At 39.9% G+C, this 18,681-nt stretch overlaps 1 protein-coding gene across 8 annotated transcripts in view; it reads left to right on the top strand.

Moving 5' to 3' along the window:
• Positions 1 to 3,667: 3,667 nt before the first annotated feature.
• Positions 3,668 to 18,681, top strand: part of wnk2 (WNK lysine deficient protein kinase 2) — a 31,199-nt gene continuing 16,185 nt past the window's right edge. For 3 of the 8 annotated variants that reach the window (XM_074636031.1, XM_074636039.1, XM_074636047.1), the window contains exons 1-9: positions 3,668 to 5,269; positions 11,423 to 11,595; positions 12,163 to 12,383; positions 13,294 to 13,451; positions 14,558 to 14,646; positions 14,860 to 15,079; positions 16,074 to 16,341; positions 17,265 to 17,572; positions 17,692 to 18,597. In XM_074636031.1, coding sequence (XP_074492132.1) covers positions 4,577 to 5,269; positions 11,423 to 11,595; positions 12,163 to 12,383; positions 13,294 to 13,451; positions 14,558 to 14,646; positions 14,860 to 15,079; positions 16,074 to 16,341; positions 17,265 to 17,572; positions 17,692 to 18,597 — 3,036 coding nt within the window. In that variant the 5' untranslated portion in view covers positions 3,668 to 4,576. The remainder of the gene's footprint in view (positions 5,270 to 11,422; positions 11,596 to 12,162; positions 12,384 to 13,293; positions 13,452 to 14,557; positions 14,647 to 14,859; positions 15,080 to 16,073; positions 16,342 to 17,264; positions 17,573 to 17,691; positions 18,598 to 18,681) is intronic. The other 5 variants (XM_074636065.1, XM_074636074.1, XM_074636056.1 and 2 more) reach the window with 4 other exon arrangements.

Genomic DNA, 18,681 nt, shown 5'->3' on the forward strand with positions numbered 1-18,681 from the left:
TGTCTATTTAGAGCGAGCAAGCACGAGCCCGACGCTGACTTTCGTTGACAAGCATTTCTGAAAGTTACAAATAGTCCCTTTAAATTATTCAATATAATTATACTAAACCTTATAATTTCCTGAATACCATAATTTTACATGCAGCTTTGTTTCCGACTGTCACTCATGTTGTCTGCTATTTGCGCACCGCACTCCTCTCTCTCTTTCTCTCCTCCTCTCCCTCCTGCTCTGTACCTGTAGACCGTCAGCGCCACTGAACCCAGCCCCTCCCTGCTTGATGGTATTCAATTCATTTTTATTTTTTTTTGTATAGCGTCAAATCACAACAGAAGTTATCTCAAGACGCTTTATATATAGAGCAGGTCTATGACTGTACACAATAGTTTAGAGACCCAACAGTATCCACCAAGCGCACTGTGGCCAGGAAAAACTCCCTGAATGATCCTTGTCTGTCATCACCTGATTGGTCGCACGGATGTCATAAACACAATATTCAGTCACAGTCAGTGCATGGAGTGCCCGTGGCGCGGAGAAGATCGTCATATCATTCTGCCTTGAAAAAACAGCTCTCGGACGGGAGCCGGCTCCCATCGTTCACTTGAAAGAGCCAGCTCTTTGAGCCAGCTCGTTCGTGACCGACACATCACTAGTAATTATAAAGTATGCTATCCACCCTATTCCTAGCCCCCATGATGCCTTGCATGAGTTATCGCCTTAACTTCCCGATCGTCGGGCTGCACGGTGGTGCATTGGTTAGCATGGGTGCCTCACAGCAAGAGGGTCGTAGGTTCGAATCCAGCTTGGGGCCCTTCTGTGTGTGGAGTTTGCATGTTCTCCCCGTGTTAGCAGCGTGGGTTTCCGGGTAGTCCGGCTTCCTCCCACAGTCCAAAGACATGCAAGTTAGGTTAATTGTTGACTCTAAATTGCCCGTAGGTGCCCGTGCTTAGGATTGGTTAAATGCAGAGGGGAAACAAAAACACTGACACATATCCAACAGTATGATAGTAATGAATGTGCATCATTGAAAGTTGTATTTTGAAATGATTTACCGTAAGTGTCACTTTGACTAATTTAATGTGGCAGTTCCTTGTTGACTAGAGGGCAGCAAACACTGGAGATTTTCAATACACAGATCAACATCTCCTAGAAGTAGACTCAGGAACTGTTCATGCTTAAAAAATACATACATATATACATACAGGTATATAGGCTACATTATTCAGGCTAAACAACTGGTAAATAAAAATGGCCTGTTGGTAACTTGACCTTTGTATTTAAAATCACGACCTTTAACGTCCACCAGTGGTCACAGGTAGGAACTGCATTATAGATTTGTCAAGCCAGCACCATTGCAGACTTAATAACAGAAAAATACAATCTGATTATATTCTTTAGCGGTATCAATAAGACATTTTTATGTTTATAACAGTATCTATATTTGTAATGTATACTTCATTATAAAACAATATAGCCCTGTATAAGGTAATGTGTTAAGAAAGTGTAGCCTACATGAACTATAAAAAGATTAATACATACCTCACTCTACAGTGTAGCATTGTGACTCACTAGTGAGGACAGTTGTGGATGATAGCAAGCCAGGGGCAGAATTTTTATTTTTTTGTGACGTTTTCTGACTGACTTTATTATGACTTTTTTTCGCCATACTATACTGTGACTTTTTGACATAGTGACTTTTTTCGAAATAATATAATATGAGTTTTTTTCGACATATAATGCTAAGACTTTTTGTTATTTTTTTTTACATACTATACGATGACTTTCTAATTACTTTTTTCGACATACTATACCATGACTTTTTTATTACTTTTTTCGCCATACTATATTATGACTTTTCTTTTTTTTGACATACTATATTATGACTTTTTCCACTTTTTTTCGACATAGTATACTAAGACTTTTATCACTTTTATCGTCACACTATAATATACATTTTTTCGACATACTATACTTTTACTTTTTTTCTGCATACTACACTATGACTTTTTCACTTTTTTTCGACATACTATTCTATCACTTTTTTATCACTTTTTTCTACATAAAAAATTATGACTTTTTTAATCACTTTTTTTTTTTACAAAATATAGTATGACTTTTTTCGACATACTATACTATGAATTTTTTATCACTTTTCTTGACATGACTTTTTTTCATGAAGTTTTTCTACATACTATGATTTTTTTTTCAATAAATCTTTTGAAATAATATACTATGACTTTTTTTCATAAAATTTTTCGACATACTTTACTATAAGTTTTTTGCATGAAATTTTTCGAACTTACTATTCTATGACGTTTTGCATTAAGTTTTTCGACAAACTATATTTTGACTTCTTTTCATGAAATTTTTCGACATTCTAAACTATGACTTTTTTCATGAAATTTATCGGCATACTTTACCATGACTTTTTTTCATAAAATTTGTCGACATACTATACTATGATTTTTTCTTGAAATTTTTCAACAAACTATACTATGACTTTTTTTATGACATTTTTCGCTATACTATACTATGATGTTTTTTTCATGACATTTTCAACATACTATGACTATGACGTTTTTTCATGAAATTTCTCAACATAATATACAATGACTTTTTCTTCTGAAATTGTTCGACACACTATACTCTGCCTTCTTTTCATGACATTTTTTCAACAAACTATAATATGACTTTTTTCTAATTTTTGACGAAATAATATACTATGATTTTTTTTCAACATACTATACTACGACTTTTCTATCACTTTTTTAACATTTTGTAGTATGACTTTTTTATGACTTTTTTCCAGCATACTATACTATGACTTTTATCGACATCTTATAGTATGACTTATAGTATGACTTACTATACAATGACTTTTTTTCATGAAATATTTCGACATACTATTCAATTCAATTCAATTCAATTTATTTTTATATAGCGTCAAATCATAACAGACGTTATCTACATAACATACTATACTATAACTTTTTTTCATGAATTTTTTTGACATACAATACTATGATTTTTTTTTCATGAAATTCTTTGACATACTATAATTTGACTTTTTTTTCATTAAATCTTTCGACATACTATACTATGACATTTTTTTCATGAACTTTTTTGACATACTATACTATGACTTTTTTTTCATTATTTGTTTTGACATACAATACTATGACTTTTTTTTCATGAAATTCTTTGACATACTATAATTTGACTTTTTTTTCATGAAATATTTCGAAAAAAAATTTCATGACTATATATATTGTGACTTCTTTTCATGAACATTTTTCGACATATTTTTTATGAAATGTTTCGACATACTATACTATGGCCTTTTTTTAACATAGCTCTGGGAGGATTCTAAAATGAAAACACTGTAGCGCGCAGCGTGTTTCATGGAGAAATTCTAAATTCTAAATTCTAAAAATTCTTAAAATAACTGTTCTCTGCCTATATTCATCAGCCTCCCTGCACGGACTCCATGAGCATATTAAGATGGGGTCCGGTGCGTCTTATCCGGTACAGCCCCAAATTCCTATAGCAGCAGCGTCCCTTTATGGTTGGTAGGCTGACAGACAGACATCTTCCTATTGGAAGCTGAGCGCGTCACGATGAGGGCGGGCCCACTGTGGAGTGGTCCAGATCAGATCCACACAGCCAGTGTGTGTGTGTCACAGGAGGGAGGCTGATGAGGGAGCCGCCTAAAAGCGGGCCGAGTTATTGGATACGTGTTGTTGCTAGGGGCGTGGGGTTGTGCCGTGAAATATTCTAGTTTTCCCCAAAAACCTGAAATAGATAAAATATATAGGATGACAACAGTTGTATCAGCTGGACCACAGATGCGCTGAGAGCTGAGAGAAACTGTGCCGCAGTGAGCATTATATGTGATAATAAGCGCGTCTCTGTCCAACCCTGCTGCTCTCTCCAGGACCACAGGGAGGAAAGAAGTATATGCGAGGATAGTTAAAGGAACAATGCGGAGAAGCTGAGGTCACACTTCCTCGGAACTTATTCAGATTTTCACCCGGAACACCTGCTATATTCATTTGCACCACACAGAGCACCGGGTGGATGAGTCTCTACAGAGGAGATGATGATGATGATGACAGCTGCGCACTTGGGTCGTCTCGTGATGTGTCTTTGGAGGGATTAGTGCGCGGCACAGCCTCAACATCCTTATTCTCCTATTATCCACTGTAGGCCGGAACAAATTACATTTTTTATAGTTTTTCGCTTATGCAATGTGGAGGGAACTGCTTGAGCTCATAGGCTGAACTGGAAATGACATCAACTTGACTAGAGCTGTGTGCTGTATACTGCAGCAAGGTGGACACTAGGAGCAATGCGCGCATCCTCCTCCGAGCTGGACATCTTGTGGGGGTGCTCCTCTGTGTCCTAAACAAATCCATAAAGGCCATACATCCTGAGCTGAGGAACTGCGTCACTGCATGTTGCAGGTATAGGCAGCAAACTCTCCCATCACCACCGATGAGAGAGGAGCATCATGCTCATCATCATCCTCCTCCTCTCTGCATAATGTCGCCGGTAAGTGCTTAACAATCTAGAGGAGGAGATGGATTCAAGCTCAGATCCGCCACTTGGATCCACATTTTCCTCAGCACCTGATTTAGATTCGGACATTAATGCAAATGCACGTCGGCTTGTATACCAGAATGGGACGGATCATAATGTTAACATCCAGAAAGGAGCCAGTGACCCCAGCGCGTCCACAGACTACAGGGCGCTGGTCCGACAGAGGTTCATCCGGAGGAGTTTGTGGATGTCTGACTCTGAAGAGCAGCATCAGCATCAGCAGCAGCAGCAGGCAGTGGAGTCTGTCAGCATCAGCCAGGTGCCTCGCATTGACCTGCGGAGCATCCGGACGCGGGTTCTGCAGGTAACCCCTCACCTGAGCCTCCAGGAGACCCCCAGCACTGAGGAGGAGAAGAGGAGCCACCAGGTGGGACTGAAGGACAGCGAGCACACAGAGAGCGAGAGTGAGGAGAAGAAGAAGAAGGGAGAAGACAGCAAGAGTCGAGTCGAGGAGCCAAAGGTAGAGGTGGAGGTTGAGGTTGCAACCTCGGATGTCACAGGTAAAGCAGGAAGTGATGAGAACGAAGAGGAGCCCGGGATGAAGGCCGTGTCCACTTCACCTGGGGGGCGATTCCTCAAGTTTGACATTGAGCTGGGCCGAGGGTCCTTCAAGACTGTCTATAAAGGTCTGGACACCGAGACCTGGGTTGAAGTGGCGTGGTGTGAACTCCAGGTGGGTTCATTGATCAATTCATGTCCGACATTAATCAGCCAATGATGATAGGATTATTATATAGGACTGTTGTTTGATTAAACAAAATCAGCTTGTCAGTGTGCAGCCTCGTGCACAGGTCAATATTTGGTCCGGGGGATCTATGGAAGTTTTTATTGGACTTTATTAGTTGTAACCCCCAGAAGACATTCCACAAATGTGTACCATGATCTGCAAATATTTCACTATCCACAAACATGTATTTTTGTATATGTGTGTTGTGTAGTCACATCCACAAAAAAACACAGGGCGATTTGCAAATACACATAACTTACTCTGTAAATACGTATTTTAAGGTTTACATGTAAAGTGATATTTACGCATTTTTGCATCTATTTCTACACGTGGAATGATATTTGCGCATTTGCAGATCGCTTCCTGTGCATTACAACTAATAAAGTTCAATAAAACTTACATAGGGATCTTATTTATAGATGAGTTTCCCCAGAAAAACTAGTTTAATTACACTGTAACTTTATATAATAATGAATTTACATTGTTTAAATGACATTACCTGTTTACAGGCGCCTTAACATCTTCAAGTCCAACATAAATCAGCCAATGATGATAGGATTATTATATCCTCCTGGGAACCGAGTAAAAAAAGAATCTTCCAATTACTTTTTTATGCGTGATTTCCTTCCTATTTTGAAGAAAATCTTACAATTTAGGCTTTTTAAACTTTATTTTTTTATTTTACAGCATGTCCACTGTAGTGGACCACGGGACCATTTCAGTGTGAAAAGACAAAAACAAATGAACAGATTATGGCCGTAGAGTGATATTAAACCAAGAATACATTCAACTTGATTAAAAAAAACACATGCCATATCACTGGAAAGCCCATGATGTCCTCTTTACAATACACCAGGGGTTGATAGAGTAGGTCAAAAGAGTAAAAGGATATGCATGTGGACAGAATGTCCACTACAGAGGACACATGTCAATGGGCTGGGTCTCAGGAGGATAGAGGACTGTTGTTTGATTTAGACAATCAGTTTGTCAGTGTGCAGCCTCGTGCACAGGTCAATATTTGGTCAAGGGGATCTTTCTAGATGAGTTTCCCCAGAAAACTAGTTTAATTACATTGTAACTTCATATGTTTGAAGTTGAAACAGTGAGATGTGCATATTTATTTTCTGATCATCTAACCATCATATCTAACAAACTCTCAGGCCAGGCTCTCTCAGGTATATACGCCTATATATTGTTAACGAATGGTCCATGTCAATTTACATTTTTTTAAATGACATTACCTGTTTACAGGTGCCTTAACATCTAAGAGTGATTATGGATTATTGTCAGATTATTCTGTGTATTATTAGGTTTATTTCATGGTTTAAAGCTGAAGTATGCGAGATTGGAGCAAATATGATTAAAAAAAAGTTCTTTTTATAAAACGGTTGCTATATTGTGACAGTAGTACATGAAACAGTTAACCTGAAAAAAAATCATGTGCCTCTGTGTCCTCCGGTGCTCCTAACGGCATCTGCAAGATTTCACAGACCGGAAGAAAACAAGTAGTAAGAGCTGATCTGAGGTCTGCTGTCCAGCTGCCGTCTATGAGAGCTGGCTGTCAATCACTCGCGAACTCAGACCAAACGGTCAAACTAGGCAGCGCTGATCAAATATGAATCAATATTCTGTTACGTTAATGCATATTTCCTCAAATGTTTTCAGAATCATCTTGTAGTGCACGGTTTAGCTGTAAAATGAGAAAGTTTGTGACGCGGCCGCCATTGTAAAATCTGTTGAAGGAATGCCAAGTTCCAGTCACATGACTGGAGCACAGCCAATAGGAACGCTCTCTCAATGAAATTACCTATGATTGGGCAAAGTCTCCCGTCATGGGCTAGATTTTCTAAAGCCTGAAAACAGAGCCATGATAAGTTGTAGATGTCTAGTTTTCTCTCAGAGCACTTGAATTACAATATGCTGAAAGGTTATTATGGATTTTTTGCCCAATGATGCCAAAAATATACTGCCTACTACCACTTTAGTTGTGTTCTTCCCCTCTTACTAGATTCAGCCAGTTCAGGAGCAGGGTCAAATTGATGCAGCAGTTACACGCATTTGTGTTTCTTTCTTATTGATGATATGGATTTTTATCAACAGAATAGTTCTCTTCCATTATTTTTATAATCTCATATTGCTGAAGTGTTATGCTGTACAGCACCCAGGTGAGATGCTGTGTTACCTCATTCTATTTCCATAATGATCTCGTTAACGAGCCATCACTGAAGTATTTGTTCTCTGGGGAACTGAGGAAAAGTACCATTCAGAGTATTGTTTCAGTGAAGAGCGAGGAAGAAAAGGCTGTCAGCCATTTAGCTTTTTACTTTTTTTTTTCATTGCACCAGCTTCCCCTCTCACAATTCTTAGCCTTAATATTTCCATCATTTAGTTTTTTGTCCCCCAATTAATAACATGTCTGTATTCTACTTTTCCGCAGTATACTTTATTTAATTATAATCAAATTAAATCAAAGTTATTCTGCTTGAGTACCTAAACAATATTCTAATGCACCGTGTCAGCAAGTGAACTGTGGACACTTTAATGAGTCCGCATTTTATCACGGGGCTAATATAAACACACAGTCTCATAGCAGAGACGGCTTACTGTATCACTAATCTGTGTATGTGGTAATCTAATGATCAGTTTAGATGCTATCCATGTGATATACAGATTAGCCTGTAGACAGACCTGTAGACGGCGGATGCCCTTTCAGGGTTCAAAATGTGCTAAGCTTTTACAGTCGGCCCAGAGCAAATAACGGTCAGGAGATTACATTTGAGAACAGTAAATTAAGTATTATACTGCTGTGAGAATTACTACCTTTATACAGTATACAGTATAAGTTTATTATATAATAAAACAGAAGCACAGTTGCCTGGTTTTAAACTGAATATACTGTGGACATGTGCAGGCTTAGATTTCAACAAAACCAATTTGTCCTTTTTAAAGTTTCTGATATGTGAGGAAGACTTCTTAGTTTCCTTGGGAAATTAATTATTGTTTTAACAGAAAGGGCATTTGTGAATATAGCTTGTCTATAGCTATGGATCAGAATTTATAAAATATTTTCTTTTCATCTGAATTCCTGAAAGGAATGTTTAATGTACTGCCTAAAGTAGCCTATATAACCAACCTATTAGTTAAAAAAAAAACATTTTGCAGTATTTTTTAAATTTTTCTGCAGTATGCTACTTTTTAAAATAATAATAAATAATTGTTTCCATACTTTGATTAGCAGCTTTATTTTAGCCAAAGCACTGGCTGGTACTACTGAGCCAAAAAAATCAACCTGGTCCAGGCTGAGTCAGCAACATCATTTTATGAACCTTCAATCTAATTTAAATGATCATAATGAGAATAACGCTTGTGACTTTGAGGCGCAGCAGGATTTTATAGATTTAGTGCAGCTCCAGAACGAACAGAGCCGATGCTTTTTTTGTCTTCCCAGTCTTGCAGAATCCAGATTCACCCCATCAGGCCCGAGGGGAATAACTACTACAAATCACAGCACAACTCAATCAAGTTCAGACATAGAATAAAATCACTATTGTGTTGTGCTTATCTCACAGCTCTTGTTGGCAACAACACAGGTCCAGATTCCAGTGAGGCATTAAGGGATGAAACTGAAGTTGTGTTGATGTACGCAGCATAATATACATGTAATGAGGCTCATTTGGATGTGAAACTTCAATCAGTCATGGTAGGAATTAACAAAGTGAGTGAGCCCCCAATTGATTTTCTGCAAAAGGTAAATTAATTGTCTCCTAGTTACATCCCACATTTCAGTCTCTGCTTTTGCTGCTTGTAGTAAATAAAGTCAGGATTGAGTAATATTCACTGAGTATTGCTCATGTATGAGTGAAACATTAATTTCAGTTTCGTGATTTAAAGAAGTTTTTCTTTTCAACTGTCAAGAGAGAGAGATAAAGTGGTCTTTTTAAACACTTCTGCATTATTAACTGCAGTTTCAAGAGAGTAGCAAGAAAGGCCTGTATCATGCATGATGATCTCTACAGTAGGTGTATATCTACAGTGTGTGTATTTGCGTCTGAGCAGGTTCTTAGGGGAGCTCTAGTGATGATTCAACCATTGTGTCCCTGGAGGTGCGGCCTTGCCCTTCAGAGCCTCTGTACCTCGCTCACAAAAAGCCACTGCAACTTACATAGTGTGCCTTTACTGTCTGTAAACAGTGTGCGTATTTGATGGTAAGACTAAGAGTGAGGCAGCAGAAAAACAGATGCTTAAAGAAAGATTTATAAATCACATTTGAAGGCTATAGCCGGTTCCTAGTGTTACTTATTTATCCACTAAATGATGATCAAACATCTGCTGAGCAAGTTGTTTTCCCGAAATTAGCAAATTATGGAATGTGATTTAGTAAAATGCAAAAAACACTTTGAGATCTGTGTCTCGCTGTTGCACATTATTTGTCTTGTTTGATGGCTTAATAATGACTATAAAAAATTGATTTATACGTCTGTGGTATTACCACACAGATGTGTCTGGAGAGTGAATCCCGCTGATGCAGCCCTCTGCACCAAGACAGCGAGGAGAGGAGAGAGGAGGGCGGGTTCAGCTGAGGACTGCGAGTAAGACTTGTAGTATTTGATACGCAGCAAAACAGGGCTTCTATTTTTAATTTCAGTGCAGTGTTGTGTCTTCACCACGCCACACTCCATTAGATGCAAATGTCAGTAATTTATTGTCTTGCACAGTTTTTATCGGGCAAATTGAAGTCTCAGTAAAGCAGATTCTGTTGTAAGTTTCACACCCTGCTCAGATTTTCTCTCTGCAAAGAATCATTCATAATCTGTAAACTGCCTAGAAAAGAGGATAATACTAACAGAGGGATGAAACGAACTGTAATATATTTGCTATAAATCAGAATCAGCATTATGAAGGCAGCTAAAGCAGGGAGGCGTATCCTTACACAATGCTGCTCGTAATCTAAGACGCATTAGGCTGCACACTGCACAGGTCACTAAGGCTGTGAATGAAATCTGACTCCCCAGCATCAATCAATAATCAATGCCAAGTCATGTACAGTAGGTTATTGTGCCTTCCAGACATTTAAAACACTAAATGCACCCTCATCGCCACCATTAAATGTGTATATTGAGACAGCGGGCGAAAAAAAATCCAGAGGTCATTCAGCATTTGTCGTGGCTGAGGCCATCGGGTTGTATCTGCCATGCTGACTGGAGAGAAACAGAAATGTAGAGGATGTTCGCTGTCAGCTGTTTTACTATTTATACAACAGTTCAGGGAAGGCAGGGGCCAAAATATTGATCCAGTATACACGGATTCACTCAGGCTTGTACACCCAAAGATGTACAATTTAAACTATACATAGTAACTATATCAAGGATAGAGTTATTCTTGATATTATGGGGTCTGTGATGAAAAATACTTAATCTCCAGCTTGCCGTAATAAATTCTTATCAGTTTTTTTTGTTCCATTTTTATTTTTTTTACCGGCAGCACATTTGACATTTACTGATTAAAAATGCAATTTAATCTTTTGTGTATCTGTCATGACAGATGTGCTTCTGTGTCACAACATCGGATTAAATAAGGATTTTACTTTCTCTGGAAATGTAGTCAGTGAGGGGTTTTAGTGTTGTATGTTTTATACACAGTAGTGTGGTGTGAAAAAAAGAGTAAATAGTTTAGACCCCCATGTTTACCCGCTCAAAATGCCAAGGTTGTGTTCACTCTAAACATGAGGCAGTAATAACAGAGCTCCACTCCTATAGTAAAGCCAGACTATCCTGTACAGATTGTAAAGCCCCCGAGGCTAATTTGAGATTTGTGATATTGGGCTAAATAAAATTGACCTGACTTGACTATGTAAAAGAGGTTGAAAAGGGATTTTATCTTCCATTACCACTTGTTATAAGAAAAACACTGAAAATGACGATGATTCAGCTCTTCCTTCCTCCTCCACCACCCCTCAAACGCATTCAATTTGGACAAATTGACCATTGCTGGAGATTCTCCTCTGATCTTAGGCTTCAGACTACTGAAAAAAGTGAGTGGATGAACTTATTCATTATTTCTCATTTTAAAAATATAATTGTCTTTCTCCATTTCCCCTAGGAACGGAAATTGTCCAAAGCTGAGAGACAGAGGTTCAAAGAGGAGGCAGAGATGTTAAAGGCTCTCCAGCATCCCAACATCGTTCGATTTTACGACTTCTGGGAATCACCGGTCAAAGGGAAGAAGTGCATCGTTCTGGTGACGGAGCTGATGACCTCAGGGACACTAAAAACGTGAGAGTCAAAAAACATTTTCTAATAATTATCGTTATTAATTTGTTTGACATCATCATCACCTCACCTCATCTTAGCTCATATGTGTCCTCTTCAACCTTATACCTGACTGTAAATCAGTGATCGTAAGACGCACATATTACTTTCTTATTGCTGCTTCTGTTAGTTTCAAACAACCTTACAGTAATGACCATTTGACTGGCTACATCATGTGTATCAAGTTTCATACCAATTGAATGACACCATTACAATAAATCTAATAGACTGTAGGGATAGAAAGACATAGTGCGTGTTAAAGGCAGGGTTGGTGGAGATTTTAGAAAATGTTTTTGTTATATTAGTTGAAATTCTATTGATTGCAATCAATAAATCAAATGCTCTGACTAAAGAAGAAAAAAATCTGTGTTTGCAGCTGATGCTTAATGAAAGCAATAATAATTTGCAACAGAGAAACAGCTAATTGAAAACATTTTATCATCACAGTGACTAGTCAGTTTGTCTTTTACCATTCAGTGGGCTTGAATATCTGTACCTAGTGACAACTGAAACGTCTTTATCCTCCCACAGGTATCTGAAGCGTTTTAAGGTGATGAAGCCTAAAGTTCTTAGGAGCTGGTGCAGGCAGATTCTCAAAGGCCTCCACTTCCTGCACACAAGGACTCCTCCAATCATCCACAGAGATCTCAAGTGTGACAACATCTTCATCACTGGTCCCACAGGCTCTGTCAAAATAGGAGACCTGGGCCTGGCAACACTGAAGAGGGCCTCCTTTGCGAAAAGTGTTATTGGTTAGTCATCAGCTTGTTGGCAAGACACCGTTTTATTTAGCAGAGTATTTATTTTAAACCTGCAGTAACTGACTGCGGAAACAAGCTGTCTATATAACACAACACTGACATTATCAAGTCGATATGGCAAACCTGTTGATATGAAGCAACATTAGCATTCATTTCAGAATCGAGATGCTGGTCACCTACTGAATATAAGACGAATATTCTCTCTACTCTTAGCTCTGTTTTGGTCTGGGCTTTTAGAGCTTTTTACCTGAATAGAGCTTCCTGCTGCGGCCAAAAAACAACGTTGAAGAAAGAGGTGAAAGTACCAAAAACAGTAAAGTCAGGGTGAGGGTTGAGCGATATCTCTCTGTGTTTGTGACTACGACTTTAACACAGATAGTTAGTTGATCCATTGTTAATACAGAAATATTGATTATAGCTGCTTTAAACGTCTCAAAATCCGTATTACCGTAGGCCATTTGAATGGCACTAGCTCACACTTTTTTCACAAGCCTATATGTTGTTTTACTAAATGTTACAAACAACAAAGACTAGATTCTTCCAGGTGAACAATCTTGCAAATAGCGTATATTTTTTACACGGTTTAATCTAATTGACAATCAGAATGCTGCTCGCTTTAAGCCCACCGTAGTTTGGTCAAAGTTTTCTCAAATAATTTAATGCTAAAGAATCATAAAACAGATTATTTTAATCACAGAGTAACATCATGTTATTGTGTTAAAGTTGCACATGACATCCAACATTTGTGTTTTTTACTCTTCAGCCTTGAAATTGTTGGAATCAGGATTAAGCCGCTGTGTTGGGTTTCACCGGTATTGATCCCACTGAAATATGATGACACACTGATAATAACTGTGTGTGACTAGATCATTTATCTCCCTCTCTTGCATTCATTCTCTAGGCACTCCAGAGTTCATGGCCCCAGAGATGTATGAGGAGCACTATGACGAGGCTGTGGATGTCTACGCCTTTGGGATGTGTATGCTGGAGATGGCCACCTCAGAATATCCTTACTCTGAGTGTCAAAACGCTGCTCAGATCTACCGCAAAGTCACCAGTGTGAGTTCACGTATAAAGCTGTTAAACTCATTGCTATTACAACTGTTTCGAGTCAGGGTTAGTTGTTTTTAACTAAATGAATATATTATGGTGTGTGGGGCTGGGAGACATGTACAGAGGTTGCAACCAATGATTATTTTTTACTATCAATTAATGAAATATTTTTTGATAGACTGACTAACCACACAAACTTTAAAATATTAAAACTGATGATACCTGCCCACCACATTTAGCCAAAGTAAAATTAAGTTTTAAAATCTTGTATTTAAGAGTCATAAATTCAGGGGACTAACTCAGAAATGTAGAAATGTTTGCTAACATAAGCTGCATTAAAATCACAAGAGTACGTTTTATTTCTGAGGAATTCAACTTTTCATTTTTATGCCTCCGCGCCGGCGAAAGCCAATATGTTGTCCGGTTGTCCCTCCGTCTGTTTGTCCATACATACATAGGTCTGTAAATGCGATATCTCAGGAACGCCTGGAGGGAATTTCTTCAAATTTGGCTCAAATGTCCACTTGGACTCAAGGATGATCTGATTACAATTGGTGGTCAAAGGTCACTATGACCTCGCGAAGCACGTTTTTAGGACATCACTCAATAATTCATATGCTAATTATGACAATTTCACACACATCAACAACAGGCTAAAATGATGTGGTGATGACATTTTAAACAAACATTGAAGTAAACTGCAACTTGACTGTTTGGCGGAGGCATACAACCGCCAGGCAGTAATTCTAAGTAAGAAGATGTTATTTCTTCTTTCAGCAATTACATAGTCTCGCCTTAACCAGCAAATGTTTGGTATTTTTACTTTATAAATGACTCCTACAATAAATTAGTTATTATAATTTTAATCAGTTTTTCTAGGATAGACTAATCACTCAGCTAATCATTCCAGCACCCCAAAAGACCTGTTGTACAGCAGTAGCTTCTTAATCCCCAGAGTTGATACGTCTGGGAGAATATGTGCTTTGTAGAGTGTGAAATTAATTTTTTTTTTTAACACTGCGGAGAGTACTTACTGTACTTCCTCTGGTATGCAGTCACACTTGCTGTTTTGAGTGCCTCAGTTGCGTGTTAATGCTGCTGTTGTTTTGCAGGGGGTGAAACCTGCCAGCTACAGCAAAGTCAGTGACCCAGAAATTAAGGAAATAATCGGGGAATGTATCTGCAACAAATGGGAGGAAAGGTAAGTGGGGCAAGACCTTTGACGATGTCTCGGGGCTTGTGACGCATTTTGCATGAAGCTAGAGGTTGGTCCTTGTTTTGTTTCTGTTCCTGCAGTGTGACGTCAATGCCAGTATTTGGCTCTGACACAGTTGATGTTTCTGTGTGGGTTAGGTTACTATCATGGTGACCTTTAGCCCAGGGCAGTAGCTGGTGTTTGTGTATGTGCCTGCAGGTACTCCATCAAGGACCTCCTGAATCACGCCTTCTTTGCAGAGGATACAGGCGTGAGGGTGGAGCTCAATGAAGACGATGATGGGAAGAAGTCATCCATTGCTCTGAAGCTGTGGGTTGAGGATGCTAAAAAGCTGAAGGGGAAGTACAAGGACACCGGTGCCATTGAGTTTTCCTTTGACTTGGTGAACGAGGTCCCAGAGGTTGTTGCCCAAGAAATGGTAAATCATTGGTTGGTTATCATTGTATTTTATGAACATACACAGACAATAGTTGTAGAGTTTGACTTAACGTCATTAGGTGTTAACTTTATTAGTAATATTATGTTTTACCAAGCAGGTAGCAGATCTGAAACCAGGCCAATCAGGTGTTTCTTTAAACTGATTTGGAAGTCTCTGCTCTCTTTTGACCTTGGCTTCTGTTGGTACTGACCAGACGGCACTTTGTGTTCCACAAGATTCATTTGTCCACTTGGCCATAGCCTTGGAAAATACAAATTTCTGATGGGCTGGCTTGGGTCCGTTAAAATCATTGATACTTCAAAAATAGCTCTAATTCAGTGCGTAAGGATTATTAAGCTGCAGGTAACCATAGCAACAATACTGCTCTGTGCTACATTACCAGTTAACCATCACTGGAAAAACAGGCCTAACTCTCATTGATTAAACTGGATAAAAACAAACTGGATGGAGATTTGAACACAATTTCTCGTTTTGCCTGAGATAAGTGGCTGTGGTATAATAAGCACAATGACACACAATGAGGTAGTGGGGGAAATGCAATGAGGTCCCTTTGATAGATAGATAGATAGATAGATAGATAGATAGATAGATAGATAGATAGATAGATACTTTATTGATCCCGAAGGAAATTTAGGATATATCAGTATCAATGATACTACAGTATGTACTATCATTTCAGTATATAGGTTTCTGTAGAAGTGTCTTACAATAATACAGCAGTCTTTACTTCGGAACACAATCTTAGGCCCCTTTCATTAGGTGTAATGTAACTGGGAGTTGGTTACTGGTAATGTCTGTAATCATACGCTTGAGGAACGTACTGTATTGATTGAAACTAGAGCAACCGATCAGTTGATCTTTGCTCTTCCACGCAAACAGCAGTTATTTGTGGCAAAGAATAGAATGTAGATTTGATGATTGATTACATAAGGTGTTGAATTACAAACTCGAGCATCTTACCTGTGTCCTGTAGGTGGAATCAGGTTTTTTCCTGGACTGTGATGTGAAGGTAGTTGGGAAGTCCATCCGGGACCGCGTGGCTCTCATCAAATGGAGGAGGGAGCGGACTGTCTCGTCGGCAAATGGCGAGGCAGCCGTGAAGAAGCCGCAGCAGAACCTACTGCAGGTGCCCGGTGCCGTTGTACCACAGGCACCCACATTAGCTACGACAGATTACGACGACCAAGAGGTGGAGCCGCAGACCTTGATCTGCACCGTGCCAGCTGCAACGTCTACCACATGTGAGAACCTGCAATCAGAAGCACACATGAATGTGTCGTATATCATACAACCTCAGTGTTAGAGGGCAACTCCGGGGTCTGAAAAGTGAAGCCAATGCAGAAGTGCCTTAAACTTGCATTCTTTCTAATAGCCAGCAGGAGGCGACTCCTCTGGTTGCAAAAAGAAGTCTGATTGTATAGAAGTCTGTGAGAAAATGAGCCTACTTCTCACTTGATTTATTACCTCAGTAAACATTGTAAACATGAGTTTATGGTCTCACTAGTTTCCAGTCTTCTTCAATACAACACGATGTTCATTTAGTAAATTTTGGCCCCATTTAGAGTCAAATAGACCATAAAACAGGGGATGCTTTAGGGCGTGGCTACCTTGTGATTGACAGGTTGCTACCACGGTGTTGTCCGGTCTGGGAGTTGTCAGTGTTTTCGTCTCACAACTTTAACCCTTTCACAGTGTGTTTTCAGTTCAAGTTAATTATAGCCTTTTTAGTTGCCTAAAAACGTCTTCGGTTGTGCTTAGCTCCACACTCTCGTGTCACTAGTGGTTGCAAATGACCAAGATGGCGACGGTCAAAATGCCGAACTCAAGGCTTCAAAACGGCAGTCCATAAACTAATGGATGACGTCATGGTGACTACGTCCACTTCTTATAAACAGTCTGTGTTTAGAACTCACTCATCCATTAACAGAAAATTACACGGACTATGACTTAAAATGGATAAATTGGTATTTGAGAATGTAAACGAGAAAAGGCGACAGCAGCGTCTGAGTAACACCTATTAGTCATCAATGAGACATCTTCTCCCAGCTTTTGAATTTGAATGAGATGCTCCTCCACTATCTCCCTCTCCCCCTGTCCTTCCTCAGTGTCTGTCCTTCCTGCAGAGGATCGTTGTGAATTGTAATGTTTTTGTCTGTTATTACAGCTGACAGCGGAGTGAGCACTGCCATGCAATTAGATAATCTAAACAATCAGCAAGATGGCCTTTACCAGTCGCTTCCAGAACCCATTTCCACAGCTCAGATGATCTACAGTCCTCCTGCACAGGCTGACCCTCAGCTGCACCTCGGGCCCTACCAGCAACCCACAGCACAGGCCTCTCATGAAAACTACACACTAACATCCACTCAACTACACCAGGGAGCCTACCAGCAAACCACAGGTCAGCTGCATCCTGGGGCCTATCATCAACCCGCAGCACAACTGCACCAGGGGCCTTGTCAGTCTCAAACAGTGAGTGACAGCATTTGTTATTTCTATGGCAACTTTCTTAAATCCTTCATTTTGTTTTTCTTAGTTCTGAAATAACAACATTATTATTTTCTATTTTTTTTGGAATGATACCTGATCAGCGTCACTACAGTGAGCCCTTTGTATGCCATGACAACCTGTTCATCACTGAGAGCGCAGTGTGTTTCAGGCGTGGAAGCGCCTCCCTGGTTGAGATGTTGCAGTGTAGGACACACTCTCTCACTAACACAATGAATGAAAGCCCCTGTCTGTGTCCGTCACAGGATCTAGCTTCAACAAAAAGCACAGAGAACTCAGCGCATGCCACAGACTTCCTATCCTCTAACTCGGCCCAGAATCCATCATTATTATCTTTCCCATTGCCCCCACATCAACACTCTCATCGTGACTCAGCAAGTCATTTCAGTTCACCTCTCCTTCCCCTGAATTTACAACCTCCCTCAGAGCTCCGTCTGAGCGTGCCACGTAGTCCACCGCCCCGCCGCCACTGCAAGGCTTGCATGTCTCTCCTCCTGAGGGATAAGACAAAGGAAGATGCATCTCTGGGACAAACACATGTACGCTCTTTCTGTACCTCTGCCCAGTTTACTCCAGTCTCTAAGCCAAGCTCAGCCACATCTCCTCATCTGGTAAAGTCTCCTCCAGTCACTCTGCCTTCTCTTTTGGCCTCTCCCCCATCATCAAACGGTCAACCAACCCTGGCGAATTCATCTTCACGTCTTTCCCCACCCTCAAAAGTTAGGCTCCCACAGAGGTCGTACGAAGGTGGAGATCTCACTCTTCTCGACCACTGTCTCCATCACATCGTCAGTCGCAGGACCAGTTCCCCCACCCTCTCTGCTAGTCGTCCAATGTACAGCCACGGGGAGGTGGGGGGTACTGCCTCCTCAGCATTTGAGCATGTAGACAAGAGGCTGAGCCTGGATGTGCCACTCTTTTCTAGCCCATATCTGGACAGGACTCGGCTGTTATCAGCACATGACAGTGAAGGCAGACCAGATACACTGGTAGGTTAGAGAAGGAGGCTTCACGTAGGCTAAGTCCTGCCACAGCAGCAGCCTGCTGTATCTTTCATGATTCTGCCAGCTACT

The sequence above is a fragment of the Sebastes fasciatus genome, chromosome 1 (genome assembly GCF_043250625.1).
Source record: "Sebastes fasciatus isolate fSebFas1 chromosome 1, fSebFas1.pri, whole genome shotgun sequence".
In the NCBI taxonomy this organism is placed as follows: domain Eukaryota; kingdom Metazoa; phylum Chordata; class Actinopteri; order Perciformes; family Sebastidae; genus Sebastes; species Sebastes fasciatus.